Raw genomic sequence first — 22,423 nt, 5'->3', positions numbered from 1 at the left:
TCTTGACTATCTACGTAATCTATATAAGTTACCGATTACATTGAATTTATCAAAGGGAATTCGGCAAAGAGAAGACAAAAGTATTCACCTGCGGCTTATCAAAAGCGACACCTTGCGGATGGGAGAAGGAAACCAAAACGAAATCTCATCAAGCTATCACGCACGTTTCCCCACTTTGATTTATAGTTTTGACCCATGTAGAAATAAATGTAAAGAGAAGTCACAGGATTTTCGAATGTTAGTTCGGCAATGTAGGATTGTATTAGTCTGCTAAAAATGAACAGAAGCTGTGGCAATCTGTATAAAGGTGTAGTATAAGTTATAAAAAATCAAAAATCCTATCCCTATTTATAAGTTATAATTTAGGATGTGTTTTTTTTTTGTAAGAGCTCGAGGAGAAGGTTGGAGCGAGACATATGGTACTACTCAATTAAGAGCCCTGCTAAAATCAGCTGCCTGTTATATGATTTTGGAGAAAGAAAATGAATTACTGCTATTACTACATTTAAAGAAGTATAATAACTTTTTTCCCTTAAAAAAATGGCAGAAATATTAATGCAAGCATGCAAAAAAATCACAAATATCATATATTTTTTAGAAAAACAAAATAAACAAAATTCATGCTTTAAATCATGTTTTAATATTTTATAGCTAGTTACATTATGAATCGTGGGATACAATTAATTAATTATTTTAGATACACAACAACGGTTAATAAAATAACATAGTATTTGGCTGAATATAATATATTGTACTATGAATGGTTACTCGTGTTATACATCTGAGATCGCTCAAGGTATCAAAAAAGATTTGGTGCAATATAATATTGGTAATATATTAATTATGAATTATTAGGAAATGAACAAACAAAAATAAATATGAACAATATGACGTCTTTGATTTATATAAAATGACGTAACTATACATTAACATTGAAGGTGAGTTTCCAGATCTATCCTATGCAAAGTTTCCAGAAATAAAGTGTTCATTTCAGCATAGAGAAAAGGATTTTTACTTAGCTTAGGCAGGCAGATAGAGAACGAATGTCCATTCTTTTCGAAAAGACAAATTGAAAAAAATCATAATAATCCCCTCCCCTACCGAAGGCACTGCAGATGTTATGTTTAGAATACTATTGTATTTTTTTGATATTGAAAAAAACTACCTTATTATCATGATGGTTGTTTATACAAAATACAATTTCTAAAGTATGTTAAAATCTGTAAAATGCGTAAACAACATGTCAGGAAAATATGGAGGAAGAAAAATATAGAGGTGACTAGGTATGTTGTTCTTTTGTCTTTAGCTGTTAACTTTGGTACGCTTTAGGAAAAGTGAATTTGCAGAAACAGCCATCAACGTAATAGGGGGATTTTTTCCTTCTAAATTTTAACAGAATATATGCATGTCTACTATGCAGTGGTGCCCGTACCATAAGAAACAAGAAGCCATTTTGAAGAAGTTTGATAGTTATTGCAAGAATATTTTTAATTGCCTAAATTTTCTTTTAAATCACAATTTTGGGAATTTAAAAAAAAATAAAACTTATTTATTAATTCTGGTATTTATATGAAAACAAAAAGAATTTATCCAAATCGTAAACAGAAATATCTATTTTTACGTCCCCCCCAAAAAAAAAAAAAAAAATCAATCAATTGGACACCCTTGATGACGTTACCAACTTGCAAAAAACATTCCAGCGTCGGTGATGCTTTAATACCAACATAAGTAAAGCCAAAATCATCCCCCACCAATAGTTGAGATTTGATATACCTGCAATATATTTGTCGTGTTTTAAGAATCCAAACAGCTGCTACGGGCTAAATTTATGTATTTGCAGTTTGATAAGAAGCCCCTCTCTATATTAAAAAAAAGAAAAAAGAAGTGCAACCCATTTGTATTACTTATAAGGGATAAAGATTTTGGAATTGCTTAAGTTGGTTTTATAGCACACATTCTAGTGCACACGTACGACAGATATGGAAACTCACCTTTATAGAGGCTAAATGCGACTAAGGATACTGTAATAATAATATTTAATAAATACGTATTGAGTCAATCAACAGCTGAAAATGAATATAATATTGTATAAATAAATGTATTTAGTTGTACTAGGTATAAAGAAATCGCAACATCATGTAAAAAGATCGTAGATCTAGGATTGAAACATGTCACAGAGTAGTTTTTCCATTTTAGCATTTCCAATGATTCGGTCAAAATATAATTTCTCAATTTTAAAGGAATTGGATTGCCTCAAATTGGAGAGAAGAAGAAGGAGTCTGCCAAATCTGGAAGAAGAGAGTTGACCACGACCTCCTCCTCCTCCTGGAAGCGTCGTTTCTACATGATTATTCAACATGACGAGTGCTTGATCCTGTAGATTCTCAACAAGAGCGTGATCCTTCAAGCCTTGAGTCTCTAAAAAAATGGACACAAATATATTTAAAAAAATGTTATTATAATGTTTTCTTATTGATGCCATAAAAAGTTGTTTAATGTCAATGAATAAGATTTTCATGAAGTTAGTAACAAATAAAAATTGCTAGGAAAAGAATTTCAAAAATCCTCTAGGATTTTAAAAATTTTTTGGGGTAACTTGAAATTTTAATTTTTTTTGATCTAGAGACTTAAAATTAAAGTAAACATAAAAATAAAAAGAGTTCTTTATTTTAATTTAACTTTATGTTTATTTCTATGCAACGACGTAGCTCGGGAGAAATTATTATCGTGTCTCGGTCGTTCCCAGAGAAGAAAATATATATTATGTATATGGATTTCAAGGAAGATTTCCTAGATCCGAAGGAGTAATTGTAATACAATAAAGTTTCCTTTGACTTAATCAGTGCAACTCCATCTGACCAATTATAGGAACATTAAAAAAAAGTATATATCCAACGATTTGTTTATATTTAAAAACTGGACATATCATGAATTTAAAAAAATGTCCCTATCACAGGACGTAAAAAGAGGACATGTTCGGGGAAGAGAGGCGGTTGAGTAACCCAAATTTAAGTCCCCTTGAGTCACATAAAATAAGTCACTCTTTAATTTGAGTTAGAAAATGGTATTATTACATTTTGTTTAAACAAAAAGGCAAAAGGCTTGATGTCCTTTTATTATCCTCCCACCCCTAAGGCATTCATTAATTCGTACCACTTAAAGTACATTTACTACAAATGGAGTAGCATTGCTCCATAAAACTTGAGTCACCTTCATTAAGTTGATTGACTCGAGTCTCAAGCCAGAATCAAGTTGTATTACTTGAACGTAGTTCCTAGAATTGAGAACCAAAAGGCCACTAGCCCCTCTTTATGAAAAATAATAAAAATGAAATGAATTCTGATTCATCAATATGCAATGCCATTTTTATGTATAAATTGAGCTCTTCCCCTTCAATTATGAATAGGTTCCATTGACCTTGTTCACGAGTCTATTGAGTTAAAAATCATATATACAAACCTCTGATGTTTAGATATCAGACTTACCAGGCTTAAATAGTAGAATTGCTTTCATGCAAGCAAACTCTGCTGGATTGACTGCCGTTCGCTTATAACGCCCCAATATCCCTGTGAGAACATCCACATAGTTGACAATTTCGGATGGATATAGCTCTGGATTAGGTAGAGAGAAAAGAGAGGGCTTCTCAAGGGGCATGCTCCATTGAATGGCACAAAGTAAGAACAATTCGGACCAGCTCTCTTCTAAGAGTGTAACCTGTAATTGGTCAAATCTTTTCATTATAATTATGTAAATTACATAAGGAAGAAATGATTGATTGATGGGATGGGATGGATTTATGTGGTCGACTTTGCTTCACTGATGTTGTTGTAATCCCTTGTATAATTATTTTTATCTTACAGAGGGAGAGGAAATTGATTTTTCTTTAGTACATATATAGGGTTTGGGTAAAGAGTGTCTCTATGGGAGAGTATTAGAGGATTATCCATATTCGATTTGAGAGTGCAATTGATAGGGATTTAAAGGGAAAATTGAGGGTTAGGAGTCCTTTTGGAAGAGGGGAGGAAAAAGGACTAAAAACATGATCTGATTCGTGTGCACTAACGTTTTGTTGACTTTGTATTCACTAATTTCTCATTACATATATTGTTACATATCCCATCATTAAGTTGTAACATGACGTGATATTTTAAAAAACTGTTTACTTATCAATTTAAGATGAGCAAATAGTATATAATACTACAAAACTTAACTCTCGTGGGAAATGAAGTGTTCTCTCAAAAAGTGTATTTTAATCAGGTTCAATTTGACGAATACATATAATATTGAGAGACGTGAAAATTGACAGAATCCTCATGAGCGTATAATTATTTAAAAAAAAGTTGGGTACCTGCAACTTAGTTGCCAATCCAAAGTATTCTATAGTGTGCAGGATTTTTTCTGGTGGGCAACCTATACAGTGTTTTTTTTTTCTTTCCCAAAGCAATCATCATTGCTCTTAACTTCTTGTGGTGGTAATATATAAGTATAAAGTAACCACATGGGCGTGTAGTAAGGAATATGGGAATGAAACACTGATAATTTCTTGGATGAGTTCAAGGTGTAATTACTTGTTGAGCTCAGAGTAGTGTTGATGATTGATATCTGAGTAATTTCTGCCAATGTCCTTGCCAAATACGGAGTAGGATTTGTGTTTTTTTTTTCTTTTCACAGCAACTCACAGCTAATTTAATGAAACGTAATGGTAGGGAAGCTGCACTCTTCTAATACATTCTTCACATTGTCTAGGTCACTATATCACTTTTCTCTAAATTAATTAGTTATTTAATACTTCTTTTGAAAATTCAAACCTATTAGCGAGTAAGGCTCACTTTAGTTGTTATAAATGGGATTTCTGTCAGCAAATATTTTGTGTCTCAAAGATAACTACTTTTTTCTTTTCTTTTTATAAAATTTACGCTTGCGAGAATTCCGACGATTTTCACATCTCCCCATATATTGTAATAAATAAATTAATAAATGCAAAAATGGCTCACTTGATCCCTAAACGGAAGACTTGCAAAAGAAGTCAAATTCTTTGTCCAACGGACGGCCATGAAAAGTAATCGAGCAGCAATTTCATGATTACTCTCTGTGAGTGGATATATTTTCAGATCCGGTATACTTGAATGATCAAATACGTTGTTGTTACTGTTAGTGGGGGTAGTGATGCTGTTTGTACTTCCTTGAGTTGATTTTGGAATTTGTTCAGAATCATCATACATGAAGGATGAGGCTTCTCTTTTATCTTCTCGAGGCTCCAAATCAAAGACTGGGGCTGCAATAAGAGATTCAATAAAATATATATTGTGTACAAATTAGAATTTATGTACATATAATAACTTGTATAAAGAAACTGTACAAGTTACAATTTCTTCGACTCATTAAGATTTATTATATTGCAACATTTGCTTTAATTACTTACTTTTAATTTTCCTTTTTATATATTAAAATACGTATTTATTATGCATTTACGAGTCATTTGAACCACATAATGTGTCCACGAATGCTTATCAAATAGTAAAGTTAGGAATGTATCAGTCCTAAAATGTTGACGTCCCGCCCGGCCCATTCTAGATATAAAGGACGAGGCACAAAAGAGTTTTTCCATTCTTTGAAATCTTTTATAAATGACGTCATTTTATATATTAGGTAGTGGCGTCATACTCCATGAATATTCACCAATTTGTACATTAATAATACATTATAATCTAGTTTGACCTAAATTTAAAATAATGGTGAACTCGTCTTGTGTTTGAAAGTTTTACAACTTGAATAAAATAATATTAAAAATAATGCCTTGCAGAGAGCTATCTCAGATTTGAGCGTTTTTTTAAGGACTGAAGGCGGGACAATACTGGACTGCACTGATTGATTTTAAGGACCAATATAACCCTAATCATTTTCATTAGAAATAATAAACATTTACTATCCTCATCACAAGTCTACTCTTCAACTCATTTTTTTGGTTGCAACTTGTACAAAATCGCAAATTGTACACGACATATCAACAAAAATAGATTTTTTGTAAACTCCTAAGAAACATCAAAGATATCACCCTATGTATTTCGTCGTATCACTAATTCGAGGTGAATCATTACATCATAGAAAACAAATGAAATAAAAATATAATAAATTTAAAATAAAAACATGTCAAGAAATGTTTGTAGCAATTGTATGTTTATGATGTATTCTTTTACTTATATATAAAAATCCATCCACTATCTGAAGCAATATAGCTAAATACAAGGTTGCTGCAAGTACAAACAAATTATATATTTTTCTTTGAAAGGATCCATGTCTCTGCCAATAATAACTCATCATTTTCCGACAGATGAAAGGGAGTATTTACATGAGTGTATCTGATATTATCTATTAAGTCAATAATATAATATTTTCTTTTTGTTACGTTATTATTGTATTTGTAAGAGTGATCAATTTGGTTTTGAAGGTCCCGTGATTTCAATTACTTAGATACATTTCAGCCCCGTCCAATCGTTACCGTGACGCTAAATATTTATTTCCTTTGCACTTTCCCACTGTTACCAAAATTGGTATCGGTATTTTCAATATATTTTTGACTTACAATTTATATCAAGAAAGGACCATTCAAATTCAATTACAAGAGACTTTGTATTACTTTTTGGGGAGGAAGGGGATTAGTTCAGTAATTTGAAGTCTTTTTTTTTATAATAAAAGATAATTTTCACAATCTTATTTTTTTTAAATTCTGGGATTTATTTATCCATAAATAAATCATTGTAATGTTGTTCGGTACACAGATACTACCTATTGTGAGACCAAAAGAGACTCTAAAGAAAAGGGCGACAGAGAATAGGGAAGAAAGTTATCCACTTGAATACATATAACTATGAAATGGTGTATTTGCGCTATTAACATCTTTTGACGCTTATTTTTAGGCATGGGATTTTATTCTTCTGGCATTCTAACACATTTAAAACGTTTATAAACTAAATTGTGTGGCAACTGGAACTTGTAGTTTCATATATATAACATCCACATTTCGGAGCTTGGCCATTTTATGGGCAATGGGAAATCTTTTAATTTCTAATTCTTTCATTGAGATGATGAATTTTGACTGCTATTAGTGCAACTTGTAGTGCTTTCAAATGATGAATTACTATAAGTGGTTGATAAATAGTTTGTGGCTCACAGAGAGCAACATTTAGTATAATATCAATAATCCATGATACCTTAAAATATATATACACAAAGCTATTTTTTCAAGCAAGAGATCCTGAATAACTTTAATAATATTAATGTATGTACTCTTTTGCATTAGGAAGTTGCATGTCTTCACTTTACGACAAATGATGATTTTAATCATTGTGAGGAATAATGAGAAACTTATTAGACTTACAAAGAAATGATTCATTTATCCTCATTTTTTTTTTTTTTTTTGTACTTACAGAATATTTTCTCCAATTCAGAAAGTACTTCCTTAAATCTGTAAACATTTACTAACCAACTATTTTGGGTACTTTTTTCTTTCATGTAGATTTTTGAAGATGAAAAGCAGCTCTTGGTCACGTAAATTTATGTTTTAAAAAAATGTATTTCTTTAAGAGAAGGCTGTTGACCCCAAAAGCAGAGATTTTGGGGTTTAAAGGTCATTTTCACGTTTCTCAAAGTAAAAGTAATCAGAAAGACATCATTTGAATCGAAGGGAAACAATTTGTTAACCAGTGGCATTTGTTAAAGAATACAAAATATGCAATCCAAACTCAATTTTGAGAAACATTCTTCTAGCTTTCTTTTGTGATGACGGGACATTATAATACGGATAAAAATAAATAACAGTTGTGAGAAGAAATCTATTAAGTCAATTAAAAAAATGAAAGAGGAGGGAAACTATCGTCGTCTTCGTCGAATGGAAGGGGAGGGTTCAGATTCAATTTGGTTTGATTAGAAAGCCAAAGTGGAAAATCTTTATTTTTCCTCCTTTTTTTTTTGTGACTACGTGATACTACTCTAGGATTAAGAGATTTAGAAGGGAATTCCCTCTGTTTATGGATGTATACATATATACATTTAGAGAGGAGTAGGAGTGAGAATAATGAGGACAGAAACTATGTAGAGAGTAGTTTTTTATCTACTTCTTTTATAGAACTCTCTTTTATCTATTGACGAAAAAAAATTGTAATAAAATAAATTTCATTTAGATGATGGATGTTCATAGTTTCCACAAAATGGCATTAGGGGATGAGCTGTGATGTAATCAGGGCCGGTTTGAGAGTGAGTGGGGCCTAGGGCAAAAATAAATGTGCGGGGCCCTTTCTTGTCATTGTTTTTTTTTTAAACATGATTTAAAAAATATTTATATATCTGGAGCCCCTTTTTTTCAAAATGTCTTATTTTGAAAAGGAAAACAAAACTATTTTAATAATCGAATGACGTTTTATTTTGTCTAATAGAATGATTTTTTTAAAGAAGACCAAGCCTTTCTATAGTTTTCTTATATTTAGATATCCAAAAATTATATCCAGTGTGGGGCTGCTACAAGTAAAAAACGGGGACTGGGGGATGTTAGAGCTGTTTTTTCTTTCTTATCATAAGATTAGATTTATTTTTAAATGGGGCCTTTTCTTTTTTCCTAAGGATTTTTTTTGGATGGTCTTCTTCAATAAAGTTTTGTCAATGCCAAATGACGTTTAATTTTATTTCATTTTAAAAATTACCTTTTTAAAAAAGACCAAGCCTTCATGTGATATTTTTTAATAAATTGGATACATATCTCTTTTAATGGTGATTTTTAAAGAATAATATCTCTTTCTATTTAAAAAAAAAAAAGTAGATCCTTTTTCTGTTTGTATGGTGTTTAAAAAAATCTTTGTTAATAAATTTATACAAATTATTTCATGCACAATGGCTTCAAGAAAGAGCGGGGTCTTGGAGAAGTGTCCTCCCTAAAACGTGCTCTAGATATAAGGAAGAAAAATCTTACGCTGTTTTAGTTTATTATCCAGAGGTGGTGTTTTCATTCTTAAATGCGGCATGGGTGGTATTGGACTCCCAAGATTGCTGGATCCGAAATCTGGAATGATGTTTTGTGGCTGATGAAGCGGAGGGGGATTGGGCTGGTGGTGAAGAGGGATCGTAAAGGGTGAAATTGGAATCCTGCTTTTAAAAAATAAAAATAATACTTCAACATGATGAACTTTGATTGTGGCGCTTTATAGTACCCAAAAGCTCCTACAGCTACTGAGGCTTCTCTGAGGAATCGATGAGAGTCCATGCTTGAAAATGATTCGGGTCTAAGTGTTGCAGTATTCCGAGGTTGACGCTCATTTTGTACGGCTTTAAATGGGATACGAGTAAATTGATGAGATTATAGAATACTTAGGATCTTTGAACAGTGCCGATTTCGGAATTTGTAGGGCTCGCTCCAAGAAACTTATGTTTATCCGTGTAATTTTGTATCTTAAATAGCATACTGGGCCGATTTTAACGAGAGTGGTGCACATGGCAAAGATAAATGTGCAGAATTCTTTTTTTTAAATAAAAATTTAATTCCATTTTTTTTTCTCTAAATAATTTCGTGCTGGGCTCCTTAGTTTTAGGTTAAAGTTCATAACATAGGGAAAAGATAAATGTACGGAGTCCTTTTAATTTCTTTCCTTTTTTAAAGTTAATTTCTAATTGTGTTTCTTTAAAATAAAAAAAAATGGTATATACGTTAAAAAATAATGTGCAAGGCCTTTTGTATATATATTTCTTTCAAGTAATCTTTCTTTAGAAATTGATTTTTTCGAAAAAAGATGGCACTCATTAAATTCTTTCTGGGGACCTCATTTTCCACAGTCAAGTGCAGGGCCTAGGAAAATGACCTCAATATCCTCCTAAAATCGGCACTGCATTTGAGCTCTTACCATCCTTATTCATTCCCATATGCAAACACTTTCTGAGTCTACAGGCCTGACACTGATTCCGATGCGCCTTGTCAATGACACACATTCCAGTCCCTGCTTGGCATCGATATATGAGCTTACGCCTCACACTACGTTTAAAGAAGCCAGAGCAGCCATTGCAAGCCAGGATTCCATAGTGTTTTCCTGAGGATGTGTCTCCACAAACCACACAAACACTTGTTTCCTTGATTGTATTGTTCATCTAATAATAAATAATAATATATCGAAAAAAAACTTGAAAAACTAATTTCATTCAATTAAAAAAAAAAAAAAAACATTTTAATATTATACCGTACAAAACCTCGAACCGTGAAGGTTGTACAGAATTTCGTACCCACCATGGGTATAGAATACCATCCCAACCCTAGTTATCATATATATATTTATCTATTTTCTATTTTTCAAAAAAGCCAAATTTAGACTTCAATTAGGTCTAAGTTAAGAGTAATCATTAAATATTCATGAATATTAAATATACTTAAAGTTTTATTAAACAAACTCAAATGGTAAACTGGGATACTCTTTATAATATTAGTGAAAAGTATGCCATGTAGAGGGTACTTTTTAAATTTAGGAGGTTTTTCAAGGACAAATAACAGGGACGAGACTTGGACAGGACCTAATTTCGTCCCAAATTAAGGAGGGATACAACACAACATTAATGAATTCACCCTTTTAATTGAATGAACAAGGTACATTCTGTAAAGTGACGAATAAATTTCAAACGTCCTTAGGGAAAATGATAATGTAACAGGGGCGTTGCGTCACTTGGCTTATAGCTTCGTGTCTACCTATTTGTTGTAGACGTCATCGTTTATTAAATACGAACCTTTGAATGTGATCGATGATGGTGAACGTGATGTGAAAGGGATGCAGACATGCTTTCCACAGTTCCGTCATCTTCGGAATCCCTTCGTAAAAGCCCCGATGTGAGAAATGGATGTGAGGAGGGTGGTGTGGACTCCCTTGAGACGGATATGTCTTCTAAACAATAAAAAACAAAACAAAATCATCATTTAAATATAAATATATATACCATTTAAAATGCAAAATACATAGAGCACTAAATCCTCTTGGATTATTAAGAAATAACAACAGTTGCATGATCCTTCAAAAAACTAGACGAATAGATCCGAAATATCTGTATTTTCCCTCTTCCCTTTGATAAATTAAATTTCTATTTTAGAATAGCACCTTCAAAAATAGATAAAAAGAAAAATATTTTGGTGAAAAATCTAACAAGGACCGATTTCGTTTCATCCTTCTTATAAGATGGTGTTCATTAGGGGTAATAAAGTAAAAGGATTTATAAAGAAATATCATGATTTAATCCCCCTTTTCTAGAAAAAAAAAAAAATATAACGATTGTTATGCACATTCCCTCTCTATAATGAGATTTCAAAATAACTTTTTTGTTGGAATAGAATGAAAAGAGCTTTTCTTTAGTATTATTTTACCAATAAAATTATTTAAATAATATTTTCTCAATTTTTTGTTTCAAGAGCTTTTATAAAAGAATAATAACAAATGTTTCCCAGGATATAAACTCCCAATAGAAGGAGCTGTTGATTCTTATGTATCCGTCTTGTTTATTTGAGTTATTAAAAATGATTTCAACTGAGTTTATTCATCAATTATACACTCAGTTTTTTTAAAACAAATATATAGAGGGTGTTTATATGACGTCAGTATTGTTAATGTATGTCATCTTGGGGGTCTAAAAACCAAGTTTTAATAGAGTAGGAATCTTTTTTTTTTCATTCAAATTAAGGAAAATTAGGAATAGTGTGTTTAGATATAAAGCGGGATTGACATAGAACTTAATGTTTATCAAAAATCTACATCTTTAACGTATAGTTTTATTATATATCATATCCTTATATCCTATTTAGGGTATATTTGATTGCATTATTTGTGCACACTTGCGCGTAGTTACTCAATTCTTACATGTTCTCTTCTCAAGGATAAAATATTAATTAGAATAGCTTGAGAAAATTTTTATAGGGATTTTTAATAGTGTTGGGTTATCGGATATAAATCCTAGACTGGTCTCAACCGGTCTAGAATTTTTTAGAAAAGTAAATTGAAATAATGGTCCAGATCAGTTTTGAAAAAAAAATTACTTAAGGTCAGACAAAAAAAAAAAGATTTGGTCTCGGACCGAGTCTTAAAACTAATTTTACCATCGATTTTAATGGTTTTTTTTTTTTCCTTTTAAAGCCATTGGATGAAGTTTTTATTCTTTTTTTGCATATTTGTCAATTTTGTATGGTAGAAATATCAAGTGTTAGGCCAAAGATAGCGTCGCTTTTTAGTATGATGCATTTTTAGCGTCAGATGAATTTCCATTATACCTGATTCTTATACCTCCGCCATGGTTTTCAGAGTTATTAAAAATGATGTCAAGTAAGTATTTTATTGAATTATAATTCGTCGAAGTATTCTATTACATAATAATATATACTAATTTCAAGTAACGTTTTCATTCTGGAAGTCAGACATTTTCATAAGATATAGGCAATCAATTTTCAAGTATTTTCCAACTGTAACATTACATTTTCTAAAAATTAAATGATAATACATTGAGTATAGCTTATTTCTTAAATCTGTAGGAAATTTAGTAAGAAATAGAAATATTTGTAAATATATTTTTCACAAAAATTAATTCAAATAAAAATAGACTGACATTCGCCACTTTGACACAAAGCGGTATTGGTCGTCTTTTATATGATATTATGATAGTCTTGATATTTGACGATAATTGAGTATTTATCCAGCATTACAAACTTTCTTTATTTTCTGATAAAAAAAAGAAAAGAAGATAATCTGATAAACAAATAAATTAGTTAGATTGTACAAAAATAACAATTTTCTAAGACTAATTTTAGCCTATTTCTAAATAGATTAAGGTATTTTTTTCTGGGGACTATGACGACATTTGCTCATAACTAATAGATATACAAGTGTGTATGTATATGGTTATGTGGACAATGAGCTGAGGGTGGAGGGGATTGGACTGAGAGAACTGGTAATTTGTCATCCTTTATATTTGTTAACATAACATGTGTCAAATGGTGTCTAGAGAGAATGGAAATGTACTAGTACATTAAAAATCCTGATTTTATTCACGCATGAGGGCCTACGTCTATAGAGAAGAAACGAAAACTCAATTATCTTTCTTTCTTATTTTGAAGATACAACCACTTTAGGATCACTTGAGGAGAAAAAAAAAAGATGTGGGCGATTTGTATTCTATGCAAATGAATATTACATCGATGATAATGGGTGAGGAGAGACAAGAAGGAGGGGGTTGAATAATGAACCTGTTGAGAGAGACAGAGACAAATATAATTCTTTTCAAAATCACTTTAAAAAGTAACATTTGTTACAATTTGTTGAATCCATCAAATACAAATTAAGATATCTCATTTATTATGTACGCTTCCTGCCCAACTTTTGGTGTTTTTTTCTCTATAAAGCTCACCCCATCTTATGGAATAGATACAAGTCACGTCTAAAATATCCAGAGGTGCGGAAAAAGCCCGTGCAAGTCCAAGTCGAGCCTTACGTCTTTGCTCACAAGTCCAAGTACTTGAATATTTTTATGAAGTCCAACTAGAGTCTTCAGATTTCTTTTGATTTCATTTCAAATACATAATAATAATAAAGAGTCTAAAGGGATCAGTATAAAACAGCTTTCGAGTCGCCAGTCTTGGCTATTGAGCCATAGTCAAGATGGGAGTCTTTGATTGCGAGATCAAATTGAGACGCAAGGCTTCAAAATAGGGACTCAAATTCAAGTCGATTTACAAGTCTCGAGTTCAAGCCCCCTCCTCAGACAAGATCATAAATAAAGGATTAATACCAGAAGTTTCATAAGCTATGTCGTCAAGGCCAATCCATTAGAAACCTCTAAATATATTTTAATAAATTTATTATTATACATGAAAATTGTATTGAAAGTATATTATTACGAAATAATAATGATGCTTAGTCATGAATATGTCCCCTTTGGTAGCAATAATATCTTACAGGTGAAGGAAAAAAGCAGAACATGCCCTCTTGATAAAGTTGGCGTACCACTCCTGGGCAAGTGCATACTTCAGGGCTCCCGCATTAGAGTGTCATCTTCTACAACCCTGTTTTACACTTTTAACTGCACATTTAAATACATAGGGTCGACATTTAGTGACTGTAGCATCCACGAATTTTGTCCCACAATAGTACTGATAGTATGCTAACCCTGGACCATGTGTGCTCATACATTGGATCCTGACTGCCCAGAAGTATCCATAGTCTAAGAGATGGATGGCTTTATCTTTGAATATGTTCAAGTAGTTGATATTCCGGCGCAAAAGAGGGTCGCAATATCCAAACATTTACGCTTTTGATGAATCACATATAAATATTTCCAGGAAAACAAAGTTATCAGTTGTTTTGAAATTTCCATAAATAGAACATTTAAATTGCACCAATAAAACCAAAGATAAGCGTTTAAATTTTGCCGACAAAACTTTCTCATGTTTTCCTTTGAGCCAGGGAAAAAGTATTTTTTTCCCTTAAAAATTTGGCTATGGTTGCAGGCTATAAATATAATATCGTAGATGCGAGAGCAAAGAAAAGGGAAAAATTTATATAAACTTTTTTTTCTAACACTTTCCCCTGACAAGAAACTCACACATGGCATTGTATTACAAATACGGATAAATTATAATTATAATCTATCAACTAATATGTACAAAGACACTTTGACCCTTACACGTAATGTTCTTATAAGGTAAAAGTAAAAATTATTCTCTAAATGAACTTGCTGCGTCAAATCATGTAAATAATTATTGTTGAGTCAGACAACAACAAAATCTAATACGAAAAACACTATGAATGATGAAAGTTCTTTATAAAAGTAGCAATCCTCTGTGGAGAATATAAGTCCATTTATATCTGGATGTTGGAGAACCGCGGGAGGGGGGCTGTAAGGAAACTTAGCATGACTAGTAAATCAGTTCAGAATCCAACATTAGAAAGAGATGATATTTGTTCAAAAGGAATCTTATGAGAAAGATTGCAAATAACCACAAGACTACTAAATCATTCTTCACAAGACTCATTGAATGTCGGGGTTTTGTTAAACCCCAACATTGGAAGGATCTACTTTCGAATGACTGTATAAAAAGTATTCACAGATCTTATAAAAAATTTCAAATCCCTATATTTTTTGTTTTTGATAAGGTTAAAAAAAGTCAGGATTTATCTTATTAAATCTCTCTCTAGATATAAATAAAATTCCGAGCTATTTAATTATTTCCTCAATACATCGCTTATTTTCAAATATTAAAAAAATCCTTCCCTGGGCAAACTGTGATATTTTAAAGTAATACATATTGAGTCAAAGAGGATCTTTGAAGGGATTTCCTCTCATCTCATTCATTTCAATTATTTCGTCTAGGTTCTTTTCAATTTTCTTACCAAAAATAAAAATGACTGATGGAGATTAGCATTTGAATTGCGTATAAATTGACCCATTGGGAATTGAAGAGATTGGAAAAGAAGAAGAGAAGAGCGGGAAAAAAAACAAAATAGAGGAAAGGAAAGGAGGAATGATGATACTATTTCCATGTACATGAAAAGGCCGCGAATAACCATTACCTTATAGGCCACATGGAAAGGAGTCTTTTCCACCGTGAAGAGGAAGGGAGAAACTTTCATTAGAATATGTAATATTCATAGGATTCATTCTTTTCTACATATTTTTGAAGGAACAGATGTGATTCTCTCTGTTTTTCTTTACTCCTTAAATCCAGGATAATTCGTCTAAGGATAAATTCAAGTTTTATGTACATATGGAGCCCTCCTCCGCCCATTCCATTCCTTTTATTGTTATCAAAACCATTATATATTTTTCGTTTCTTTTTGAAAAGAGCCTTTAATATCAATTTGAATCCTATGCAAAGTATCAAAATGAATCGAGACAACACAGATGGTATCCATTAAGTCTTGTAGCTATGTGTCCAAAGACACATACAGGGATATTAATCGTTCTATAAATTATAAGGAATTAGACTAATGTATAATGTAATGTTGTACTGATATAACCAGTATTTAACTTTCATAAATATATATGAGTATATTATATCTTGCGAGGAGCCCATAGGAAAATTTATACCCCGCATATTGCCTTCACAAAATTACCCTGCGTAAAATTACCCGTAATTATAAATAGTATAGTGATTCATCGACCGATTTGTCCATCTTCAGATGGGGTTGACGGTTCTAGGTATCTTGTAGCGATCATTTTCGCCGCCGGTAATTTTACCGCCAAGTTTTTATATTATAGGCTTTAATTTTTGTTGAAACATTCCTTTCTTTCTATCGACGGAGTTTCTTAAATTTCTTCTAGCCTCAACTAAGATCATGGCTTTGAAGAAAAAGTGCCTATAGTCGTTATCTATACACTCCTATGGATCTGCTAGTCGGAAAAATGAAATATCAGATTATAAATTTGTAATATACTGTGGAAAAGACAGCGGTTGTCTTGATAAATTTAGAATATTTAATAACCGAAAATGAAATGTCTTAAAAAAAATCTTTCTCCTTTTTTTTTTATAAAGAAATAAGTTGGTCAAAAAGAAATCTTTTCAAAAAAAAAAAAGGAAAAAAAAATATTGAAACACCATTTTTTATAGTTTTAACAACTACGGCCCCTCATATAAAAATATATATCATATGTATATTAGTATTGTCACGATACTAGTATTTTCGAACCGTTTCACTTATCAAAATTACTATTGGTATGTCAATCTATTTTTTCATAAAATATAAAACAAGCAATTATTGAGGTGGCTGCATGATTTTTGGTTTATTATGTTCTTTGTGAAGTCAGTGAAAACACTAAATTAATTTTATGCTTACAAATGGTAGTATATTTGGATCCAATCAATGGTAAGGACCAGACTAAAAATAAAAAAAAACTGTATCTAGTCCTAAATAAGTGTGAAGCTTCCAAGGGAAGTCGCAATATAATAGACAACTTCAAGTCTATTCCTAGTCAATTTGAAAAGGGAATCTAAGAATTGAACCAAGAATAATAGTATAATTTCTCAATTTTAGCACCGAGAACCAAAAAATTATAAAAATTAATGAATATTTTTTTATAAAAGAACCGAAACACCCCAGATTTAACATTATTACCTATGTCCATCACTACAAATATATCTATGGTAACATTTGTGGAAATTGAAGAAACTTCCTGTCTATGAGGCCATGAAATTATAACCAAGATTTAAAAAAAAAAAAATGAACTAGAAAAAATAAGTAATAAGTGGCTTTCAATAATTACGCTTACATAAATAAAAAAATTAGTTTTGTTTTTACGTTATATCCTTCTAATTAATTTTTTTTGTGTGTGTTAATAGGATTAAAATCAATCAGCCTTGGCTACAGGTATGTAAATATTATATCTATCGTAAACAAAGGCATTATTTAATTTATGTGCTTTTTAGAGGAAAAATATGTGGCTAATCAATACAAATGTTTTTCAAAATTGAATCTAGATAACATTTGTATTCCTCAACAAACTATTCTGATCAATCCTTTGGAGGCACCACAAATTTACCACTAATTAACAAAAGTTTATCGTCACTCACTCTCAATTTGTACCCAAAAAAAAACCTTTAAAAACATAAAATCTATCAGTTTCAATTTTTCAATGTGACAATGAATTTTCACTACTTTAAGTTCAATTTGAATGCCTCCAAAGAATCAATCAAAGTAATTGGTAGGTAGAATTTGACGATAAAATTTAAGCCTACCTTTTTTGCAGATATTTTTTACGTTAATGTTCTGGGTCGATTCTAAGGTTACGGATATTTGTCTGGATTCCTCCCAACATACATTTCAGAGATCTAATTTGGTCAATTATATACTTTATATTCAAATTAAAAGGTTGAGTGAAAGATACATAAGAATGTTAGCTATAGTGATTTATGAGACTTTATTTTGCCCGGATATGGCTGCTCAAATAAAATCATCCCATCCCTTGACAATGCCTAATATTGACCAAAATATGTCTATGTAATATATCACCCTAAATATGATGTAAAAAAGTTAATCGCCCATATTTCATTTTCTAGATTTTTATTCAAGATTGTTTTTGTATTAACTCGCCTCAAATTATATTCTTGATTTCCATTATTCCTGATTACATATTAACGCCAATACGGGTATACCGGGTGAGAGGAAATTAATTTTAAAATTTAGTTTTGTTTATGTGTTATAGTCGTATGTAGATTATTCATATTGAATCACAAGATAAAATTATTTGAGAATAAACCAAAAGATACATTTTGTTTTAATCACTGTTTACAAAACAAAACCTACCTCAACAACAAGAAAAAATAATCAAAGTATCTGTTTTGTAGGACCGTCTCCAACTAAGATTACAAAGCAGAGAGGGCTCACCTGCACGACCATCTACATCATTAAAAAGTGATTGAATGAAAGTAAAGGCATTGAGCAGAACCCTGGTAAGGTTTGGAAGAGGTTACTGGAGCTGGATAATTTCAAGAAGGCCTTGGAAATAGAGCCAAGAAAATAAATTGCCCCCCCCCATGCACCCATATGGGACTGCCTGAGTGGACACTTCGAAACACTCGTGGAAAGACTATGATACATGTTGACACTTGAAATCCGTACCAAATGTCTACAACGCTGCCGATTCCTTCTCATTGATAAGAAGTATACCCCAGCTCTTCGTTGCATCATATTTTCAGTGATTAAAAAATTATAGCTCACTGACTGCATGTCAAGGGAAGGCATTCCAATTCTAGTTCTCGAACATTGAGGCCCTGAAAGTAGCAGTCAATGAGGAGGGAAATGCAATGGACAAGGACTATGTGAAGAAGGTGTGCGTCAACTTCTGTAAGCGCCTGGAGGCTATCAACAATACTGGATTTATTGAATAATTTAAATATATATGAATCATTTGTCAAAATTTTAGTCAAGTATGACTTATTATTAAGGAAATATGTCTTTTTAATTATAAATAATTCCCCTTGTACCTCGTAATTCATTAATGTATTTTCAAACCAATTTTATTTAAAATTTACTTTAATCTATTTATTTCCTTATTTATAATTTGACAAAAAAATATTGATTTTTATGGGAAGAAATTAATATTGATTAAATTTCCTAAAAAAATAGATAGAAAAATGGAAATTAAATGATAAATATACTCAAAGTTGGTTACGACCACCTGTTTTATACGTGTCACCGCACTGAGCAGTCACATCCAGTTTTGAGATTTAGAATCGTTACAAAATCGAAAAATTTCTTTAAGAGGTCGCTTGCACTAAGCGGTCGCTTTTTCAGTTTTCCGTGAATAACTGCTTAATATAGAATTGATTGTTTATGGAATTTTTGTAATATGAGTAAAAAATCAAATGAGTTACAATTATGGAATAATTATCATAGGAGATTATTGACAAAAAAAAATTAAAATACTTTTTATAAAAATCACAATAGATTGAAATTAATTTTTACCATAATAAGTTTATTTATTTTATTAGATGTTTCGTTATTTTTTTTTAAATAATTGTAAAAGAAATAATTATTTTTAACCCATATCGTTTCACAAATTTAGAAGTAAAATATTTTTTTCCTTAAAAAGTTGCAAAAAAATGTGAAACTATATTAGTTTAATTTTTTTTTAATAGAATTTTTAACTAAAAATGTGTAATAAAAAATACATATTTAAGTAGTTTGATTAACTGTTTATTAGATTTATTTTTCAAAAAAATATATGCTGTAAAAAATCAAAAAAATTCTTGTAAAATTAATACAGCAATTTTTTTAAATAAAAAATCCGCCGATTTTTTATTTAAAAAGTGCTTCAGCCCTTTTAACTTTCTATAATTGCTTCTCATTTTAGCAACAAAATCACCCTTATTCAAAAAGTATATCTATGGAAATCAATTTAGCTTTTGTTAAGGGGAAAAAAATATATAGTAAGTTAAAATTATTTTATTAGATTTGTATGAAAAATTACGAATAATTTCAAAAAATGGATTTTTTTAAAACATGAACAAAATAATTGGTTAGGTGAAAGTGGTTTCAAAAATACTAAACCAATGTTAAATCTGGAAATTTGTTGAATTGTTATAATGCTTGAATTTTTAATAAGATGTGGTCAAATTTACTGTTTTTATTGTTAGTGATTAAGTAAGACTGATGATTTTCTCTAGAATTTCTTATAAAAAAACCTGTTTTACAATTTTTAAATACATATAACAATATACAAGTATTTTTAACTGTTATGTGATTTCTTACTCAAAAGATTGCCTAAACTTTTGGCATTTGATACTTTCATATGAAAGGACATGACTATTTGGTTCTATGACAAATATATAATAATATTTGTAAGTGAAATGTTCGTGATTTCTTACCTTCTATCCTTTGATCTTGATCCATGATTGGTTTCTGATGCTGAGAAAAAAAAATACCTAGTTTTTCCACAATAAAAGTCAAAAAACTCTCCCGTCATTTTTCATTCCAGGGAGTAGAAAGCAAGGAGCGCCAACAAGAAAGCAGGCTTTTAATTCGTTTGATTTGTTCTGAGAGAAGGGGGAGTGAAGGAGGGGGAGGAGTTGAGTTATTTCTGGTTTTTGGTAGGACCAATGAGAGATCCTCATTGCTTTCTCTTCTTTTTTGATATAAAAGATGATAAAAATACGCAGAAAAACCCTGGTTTACCTTTTTATACAAGGGAGGGAGACAATTTTACTCACTCTTTGTCTTTTTTTTCTTGCTTCTTTTTTTTTTTGTCAAGGTAAAAGAAAGATGGTTTCCATCCTCTCTATTTTGAAAGTCTTGAATTAAATACATAGATTTGATACTCAAAGTAGTTGCTCTCTACATATATAGGGCTATTCAATGTAGGAATACATCGATCAATCGGTAACTAACGGGTTAGTTAAACTGCTAATTAAGCTTATTTGTAATTTAGCTACTACTCGTTTAGGACCTTTCCTTTTGGGATAATCTGTTAACATTATGTTGTGACCAATACGTCACTACCTTTTTTTTAAAATAAACAGAAAAAAATAGACTAAAATCAGTTGGTAGTTAGACCATACTTCTAAACTGCTTGAAAATAGCTCTTTTAAATTCAACCAATCAACGTTCAGAAAACTGATTAGGAAAAACGAAGTTTAAACATCAACACCTAAATAAAATAAACGTTTTATTTTGGTATCAGTCATGCAAGGCCTTGCAAGAAGCAAAAAACCAAGTTTAGAAACGAGACCACGTGATTATTATTTGTATTAGGTGTTGGTCGTAGCCGCATTGTTTTTTTTCCACTAAAGGCGTTGAGAATACTTGAATATTATGCTACAACTAAGTATGTAACCTACATTAATTCACCCTTTTAACTGAATAAACTAGGTGAATTCTGTAAAGGGAAGAAAAAGTTGTATGATATGTCCTGTGTTAGGAAAAAATATCAGTACGACCAGGAACATCTTAAACTATAATCTAAAGCAGGGCTCGACAAACTTTCTAGTAAAGGGGCCAATGAATTATAATTCTTAACATAAACATATTTTCAAAGTTATATTATTTAAAAAGTTATATATTTGTAAACAAAGCCTAAAATATAAAATTTATAAGAACAGAACTATTGGTTTTACAGAATGGATCCCCAAACCATCAACAATTCTTATATTTTTGTAAATTTGTTTTCGATTTTCTACTTTTCATGGGCTTTTTTAGTCTTCTGAATATTGTTGATTTATTGAGCACATATAAGCTTTTGTTAAGCTGCTGTTGAATAATTCATTTCTATTAAATGAGGAATAGTTCCACAATTGTTGAAAATTTTGCAAACTATTATATAATTTCAGGTCTTTTATTTTTTGGATAGTGCTATGCGGAGAGATGCATTAACGATTGATAAGTGCAGTCTATACTATTTAAATGTAGAAATTTCATCTGAATCACATTAGATGATAATTATTGTCAAGTCAGTAGGGTATAATGATTGGATTATATTTTAAAGGAAATAGTGCTGGGTATTGCTAAGGAATGTATCAAACATTTCTTATTTTTTTGAGATAAACACATTTAAACCAACTTTTATAATAATATTATTAAAAATTAATATTTCGGATTCCATAATCCAGTGACGTCATTATATGCCATTATGTCGAGGAACTACTGTTTTTCTTTTCCACTATCCTGTCATTATTACATAGACCCGGAATATCCTTTGAGAGGAAAATAAACGATTTTTGTAGAATTATTTATTTATATATTTTATTCTTTGGAGAAAATAATTATTACAAACATCAAAAATCACTTCACTAAAAATACTTTTCATTTTTTTTAAAACCTTCATTTAGACAGAAAATAATCTATAAAAAATTAAAATTTTCTAATGAAGATGCATTTAAAAAAAGATAATTAAGCATTATAGTTTAAAATTTCTTCACCAGATTAAGGCC

The 22,423-nt window shown here is 30.8% G+C and overlaps 1 protein-coding gene across 2 annotated transcripts; it reads right to left on the bottom strand.

Annotated features, from left to right (window-relative positions):
* Positions 1 to 552: 552 nt before the first annotated feature.
* Positions 553 to 20,705, bottom strand: LOC121116568 (photoreceptor-specific nuclear receptor). 2 transcript variants are annotated; one of them, XM_071887670.1, is made up of 8 exons: positions 20,366 to 20,705; positions 10,756 to 10,910; positions 9,888 to 10,128; positions 9,201 to 9,315; positions 8,963 to 9,138; positions 4,995 to 5,275; positions 3,486 to 3,714; positions 553 to 2,418 (listed from the first exon to the last, which is right to left on the bottom strand). In XM_071887670.1, the coding sequence occupies exons 1-8, from the start codon at positions 20,388 to 20,390 to the stop codon at positions 2,156 to 2,158; spliced, it is 1,485 nt and encodes a 494-aa protein (XP_071743771.1). In that variant the 5' UTR covers positions 20,391 to 20,705; the 3' UTR covers positions 553 to 2,155. The 2 variants fall into 2 exon arrangements, with proteins under 2 accessions (XP_071743771.1, XP_071743772.1); XM_071887671.1 differs by having other exon boundaries at positions 8,963 to 9,135; positions 20,366 to 20,634.
* Positions 20,706 to 22,423: the final 1,718 nt, after the last annotated feature.

The sequence above is a fragment of the Lepeophtheirus salmonis genome, chromosome 4, assembly GCF_016086655.4.
Source record: "Lepeophtheirus salmonis chromosome 4, UVic_Lsal_1.4, whole genome shotgun sequence".
Taxonomy (NCBI): domain Eukaryota; kingdom Metazoa; phylum Arthropoda; class Copepoda; order Siphonostomatoida; family Caligidae; genus Lepeophtheirus; species Lepeophtheirus salmonis.
Note: the sequence above shows the minus strand (reverse complement) of the source record. Positions and strands in the feature narration are given on the sequence as shown.

Bases quoted from the DNA above. Each gene is read 5' to 3' on its own strand.
- LOC121116568 (XM_071887670.1), bottom strand. From the start codon at position 20,390: ATGGATCAAGATCAAAGGATAGAAG. The intron at 9,139-9,200 runs GTACTATAAAGC...ATTTTTTAAAAG, and splicing joins GTAGCTGTAGGAGCTTTTGG to CAGGATTCCAATTTCACCCT. The intron at 5,276-8,962 runs GTAAGATTTTTC...CTCTTATTGCAG, and splicing joins GGATAATAAACTAAAACAGC to CCCCAGTCTTTGATTTGGAG.